Source organism: Musa acuminata, chromosome BXJ3-8 (genome assembly GCF_036884655.1).
Source record: "Musa acuminata AAA Group cultivar baxijiao chromosome BXJ3-8, Cavendish_Baxijiao_AAA, whole genome shotgun sequence".
Classification (NCBI taxonomy): Eukaryota; Viridiplantae; Streptophyta; class Magnoliopsida; order Zingiberales; family Musaceae; genus Musa; species Musa acuminata.
The window spans coordinates 50718256-50723611 of NC_088356.1; the positions used below are offsets into that span (position 1 = coordinate 50718256).

General features: G+C 49.9%; 2 protein-coding genes across 2 annotated transcripts; both read right to left on the bottom strand.

The window, feature by feature from the left end:
* Window positions 1–432: 432 nt before the first annotated feature.
* LOC103995736 (ras-related protein RABA4d-like) lies at window positions 433–1519 on the bottom strand. Its single transcript, XM_065164167.1, has one exon. The coding sequence runs from the start codon at window positions 1276–1278 to the stop codon at window positions 649–651; it is 630 nt and encodes a 209-aa protein (XP_065020239.1). The 5' UTR covers window positions 1279–1519; the 3' UTR covers window positions 433–648.
* A 257-nt stretch (window positions 1520–1776) lies between these two features.
* Window positions 1777–4707, bottom strand: LOC135645610 (asparagine--tRNA ligase, cytoplasmic 1-like). The gene is made up of 8 exons (XM_065164166.1): window positions 3905–4707; window positions 3601–3837; window positions 2968–3516; window positions 2697–2882; window positions 2557–2621; window positions 2360–2489; window positions 2235–2293; window positions 1777–2147 (listed from the first exon to the last, which is right to left on the bottom strand). The coding sequence occupies exons 1-8, from the start codon at window positions 4385–4387 to the stop codon at window positions 1964–1966; spliced, it is 1893 nt and encodes a 630-aa protein (XP_065020238.1). The 5' UTR covers window positions 4388–4707; the 3' UTR covers window positions 1777–1963.
* Window positions 4708–5356: the final 649 nt, after the last annotated feature.

The following is a 5356-nucleotide window of genomic DNA, read 5'->3' on the forward strand; positions in this document are numbered from 1 at the left end:
TCACGGCCGATTTTGAGGCATGATCCCTTACTACGTTTGTTATATAAGCTTGTCAGTAACATCAATGTCAGGACATTTTCTGGTTTAATCTTTTTTGATACAGATCCAGGACGTGGAATATCTCTCCGATTGAAGTAAAGGTTTTCAGCAGCTTCTTTAGGCTGAGAAAAATTGAAATGTTCCTTTTGGAAACTTCACGGGGTGATCAACATTGAACCAGGTAACAAAGTTCTTGATCCTGATCCCTGCACGCTAGATGAAAATTTTAGTCACTGCTTTTACTGTTACTTTTTTTTAGCAGAACAGTATAAATCAGTTTTATCATCCTGCAAGTTAATGAAACTGGTCGTCTGATTCTTATTGCCTCTGCTGCATAATCTTGAAGGATAGTTGATGCATTACTAACTTCATTATATCCAGACCTATTCATCGTGATCATCAATGCACACTAAGATGTTTTTACTCTGATGACTAACAAAAGACCTACAAATGGATTAGTTCTCAATGATGAACTATAAACTCTAAAATGATGTAAGCAATTGTTGTCATGATCTGTAGCGAGTTCCTAGTACATCCCAGTCATCAAGAAAGCTTGCTGATCACCCTAGAGAGAGAGAGATAGAGAGAGAGAGAGAGTCCCAAGTGCTCCTACTGTTGTGAGCAGCACCGGTAAGTAGTATTCTGCTGACCGACCTTGACATCCAGCACTGTCCCGCCGAGGGAGGAGTTGAACCCCCGTTCGCCATCGGCACCGCCGAGCGACTTCCTGCTCACCCGCTGATAAATCCTCTCCAGAACCATGTGGAAGGCCTTCTCCACATTGGTCGCGTCCAGCGCCGACGTCTCCAGGAACAGCAGGCCTTCCCTCTCCGCCAGCTTCTTCCCGGCCTCCGTCGGCACCGCCCTCAGCCCCTCGAGGTCGCACTTATTGCCGACGAGCATGATGACCACGTTGGGGTCGGCCCGGTGGCGGAGCTCGTCAAGCCACCGGGGGATGTGCTCGAAGCTAGGGTGCTTGGTCACGTCGTAGACGATGAGCGCGCCCAGGGCGCCGCGGTAGTAGGCGCCGGTGACGGCCCGGTACCGCTCCTGCCCGGCCGTGTCCCAGATCTGGGTCTTGACGAGCTTTTCGTCGATGCGGACCGTCTTGGTCTGGAACTCGACTCCGACGGTGGCCCGGATGTCGGCGCTGAACTCGTTCTTCGAGAATCGCGACAGCAGCTGCGACTTGCCGACCGCAGAGTCGCCGATCACTACCATCTTGAACACATAATCCATCCCCTTTCTCTCCTTGGGACTCTCGCGGACCGAATCCGGTTCATACGGTGCGTATTCAATCACCACCGGTCTCTCTCTTGTGCTCACGGGGACTATTAAATGCGCAGAGACTGGTAACCGAAGAAAAGGAATATGGACTGCAGTAGATCTGCCTGCTGTCAACAGTCGTCTGTGATGAGTTCAACTCGCTTTCTTGTTGGAAAGACGAGTGAGATCTTTGGATTCATCTTCTCTGTGCCACCACTGGAACGGAATAGACTGCATGCAGCATAGATCACTTGTTGGTCCATTCAAGCTTGGTTGGGTATAAGCGATTCATTGGTATGACATGATTCTTGAACATGTCCTCGATGATGTTGTGCTATCAAATGCTTCGCATAATATTATAAGATTGTGCTACTCATGTGACCGAAGCATGGGTTTAGATTTAAACAGTCTCTTGATTCCTGCCTTAAGACTATAAGAAATATTTTTCTTATGAAAGGCTGACGATGTTATGAAATAAACAATGGATGAGAACAGTCTCATCATTATCATATAACAACTGTAGTTATGCACACACATTTTAGGCTTATCTAGTAGAAGACCGGAGTGTTTGAGATCATGGCTTGATAGATAGCTTCAAACCAGAAATGAGCAATACAGATATCTTCTTCCACCAAGCAGATCAGCTTTCCGTCAGTCTTTACAGTTTTGCATTGCCACGAGCTCTGGGGAACGGAATTGCATCCTCGGCATCGGTAATTCCAGTGGCCATCACGACCATCTTCTCGAGATCGAGGCTGAAACCTGAACGCTGAACGGAGCCATACCTGCAGAGATCCATGTACCAGTCGTACTGTTCATGCGGGAGACCAACTTCCCCGATCCTGCAAAGAGTTCGACCACCGGTCTCGGTCAGTACACAAGATAAGAGTTGTTGTTCTTGTTCTTCCTTCATCCCTGTTTTGGTTTACCTCTTGCTGATCACGTCCAATCTTTCCTCCTTTTGGCTTCCTCTAACCAGAACTCCGACCTACAGAAAAATTCTATCAGCGCCTATACCGAAGAAAAATTGGGATTTAACTCGTCAAACACTTGCTTTGGGTGCGATGATTTCGAAAGCAGAAACTGTTATGAGATTAGCATTCCCTCGCACGTAGAATGGTTTGATCTCTTTGGGGAACTCATACACGATCACTGGATTCTCGAAGAAGTCATCCGCCAGATACCTGTTTGACAGAATGCGTCGTCAAGAAACGAAACAGAGCTGCAGACAAACACAGCTGACAAGCATACCTCTCGTGTTCTTCCGAGAGTTTGGTTCCCCAGACAGCTTCTGTCAGGAAAGATCTGTCCTTTACCTGTCAGTAGGATTACACTGCTGTGATTTGCAACCATCGATCGTGAGAGACTCTTAAAAGGTTCTTGCGACTCACCTGATTCAGGATGTCAAGTGCCTTGGAATAGGTGATTCGATCAAAAGGTCTTGAGGTTATCGACTGCAGTCGCTTGATGCAGTCGCTATCTATTTGTTTTGATGCAAACTTGAGATCGTTGCCTGCCGTCGCCAACAGGGAATAGCAGAGGGAATGCAGCAGGTCCTCTGCGCAGTTCATGACGTCCTGAAAGCATCATGAAAGGAAATCTAATTTATCTTAGCGTATCCACAAGGTCAAATGTGCAGATTTGTGTCAGCGTATAATTAACCTCAAGTTCTACGAAAGCCAGTTCGACTTCCACCATCCACATCTCCGCCAGCTTCTTCGTGGACCGGGACTCATCTGCTTGAAACACAGGTCCAATGGTGTAGACTCCAGAGAGTGCACACGCGTAGCTTTCAAGGTGAAGCCCAGCTGAGGTCGAGAGGTACACCGCACGCCCAAAGAAATCCTCGGAGAGCTTCACTTCTCCGACGTACACCGTGGCTGTCTTCTGCCTCTGTTCCAGTACTCGAACCAGCTCCTTGGACTTCTCCAGGTCTTCTTCTGCCGCGACCAGAGCTTCCTTGTTGTTGCCACCTCTACGTAGCTTATCTATTCTGCTCCTCTTCTCCTGGACTGCTGCCTTGAACACTTCGAGGTCGACATGTCCTTGATCTGCTGCGTTGAGGAGGGTCGTAACCTGGAACCTCTGGCTTTGGGTTCCCGTGGCAATAGATGTGATGATGGGCATGTGGACGTGTATGATCCCGAGGTCGTCGAAGAACGCATGACAGGCACAAGTTAGGTTACTCCGAATGCGAGCCACAGTTCCAATCTACATGCATATGATGCATTAAGTTTCAGTGGAATGGTATGGTCGACATGCAAATCGTACTGATGATATCTGAAGAACTACTACCGTAATGAAACGAGGACGAAGGTGGGGATGGTCTCTGAGGAACAGCGATGAGGGTTGCGGCTTCGCTAGTGGATAAGTCTTTAGATCGACGGCCCCAACGTACAGCAGCTTCTCCACTATGAGCTCGACTACACGCCTTCTTCCTCTCCAACTCCTCCGCAGCACGCCTTCGACCAAGATGGAGTTCCCGACGGTGACAACTTGGCCGGGAATGGACGTGGAAGAGTCCATCACAAGCTTCAACAGGGCAACAAAGTCAATCGCAGAGAGCCATTTGGCCGAGGGCAGACAAGAAGATTCAGACCTGAAGATTACTACTGCAGGACCCGTCGTTGATTAGCAAGTATACGACGATGTGCTTGTCCTTCGCTGCAAGGGTCTGGGCGCCGCCGCCGCCGCCGACCGGAGTGCCCGATATCGGCCTCAGTAAGGGGACGTATTGCACGTGGACTTCGCCGAAAAGGACGTCGTCTGCTTCGGCCGGCGGCGTTGGGATGGGTGCATCGTCGACTTCGGCTCTCTCCTTGCGAGACTTGACCCATCCTCCGACCACGACTCGCTGCCCCGCTACTGCCAGCCCTTTGTCCTCGCGGTCCAGTATCGATTTCAGCACCACCCGCTTCGAGTACTTGAACCGCTGGATCGGCGGCGGCACCCGCAGCAGCTGGTTTCTGCCAGCGGCGGCGCGTTGTGCAGACGCCATGATTACGAGGGCAATGGTAATTAATGGAATGATGGGAGAGGAGGTGAGGAGGGCAGCTGGCGGAGATGGCGTATATATAGGCATACAAGAGAGAGGAGTGACGGGGGAAGTCTGGAGGGGAAGGGAAGGGGCCGTACGTGCACGGATGCTTTGGGTGCACGGTGAGACAATGCGTTGCTTTGGTCGGTTTGTCTCCAACCGGAAGGCATTCTTCTTCTTCCAGATGCGGAGAGGAATCGTGGATGGATGATTCTCTCTCGAGCACAAGGCATTCTTCTTCTTCTTCCAAGTGCCGTGGATGCTACCGTATCATATCCTCGTATATCTCATCTAATATCCTTTTTAAGTGATTTAAACCTAATATATTCTCATACATCTTCTTTGTTCGACACCCTCCACGCTAGCGATCGAAAACGATAAGTCAGTATGAACTCGATCAAACATTTCATCATCAAAACAAGTTCAAAGCTTCATATTGCTACCTCTCTTTCGGGTTTATTGTTCTTGTTGCAATGATCGAGACCAGAACGACACGGAGAACAGAGTATATATTTGATGAGGGTAATAATTACGATAAGACTTGTATGACACCCGCCGACGTCCCGCTCCCTTGTTAGTCCGACATCGTGTGACTGACACGAGTCAAAACGCCAACCGAGGCCCATTAACGATCGCTCAGGTTCGGTTCCACACGCTACGCCGATGGCAATGTCAGACGCCATCAGAAGGTACGATCTTAGCCCTTGCGGGGAGGCGCATCAGGTAACACCGAACCCCCCTTATAAATACCCTTGCATCCTGAACGAAAAAAGGGGGGGGAGAAGGAGAGAAAATAACTCCACTACGATTGCTGATTGACTTGATCGTCGGAGGGGTCGGGTCGAGTTCTCCCGTCCCGACCTGTGTGCAGGAACGAAGGCGAGGCGCTTCCCTTCGGACGTGTCGGCGAGGAACCCCCTCGCGAAGGAACTGGCGACCCGTCATCCGAACCCGAACCAAGCCGCGTCGGCCCCGAGGTCACGGCTAAAAAGTTGTTTACACTAACAATATTAC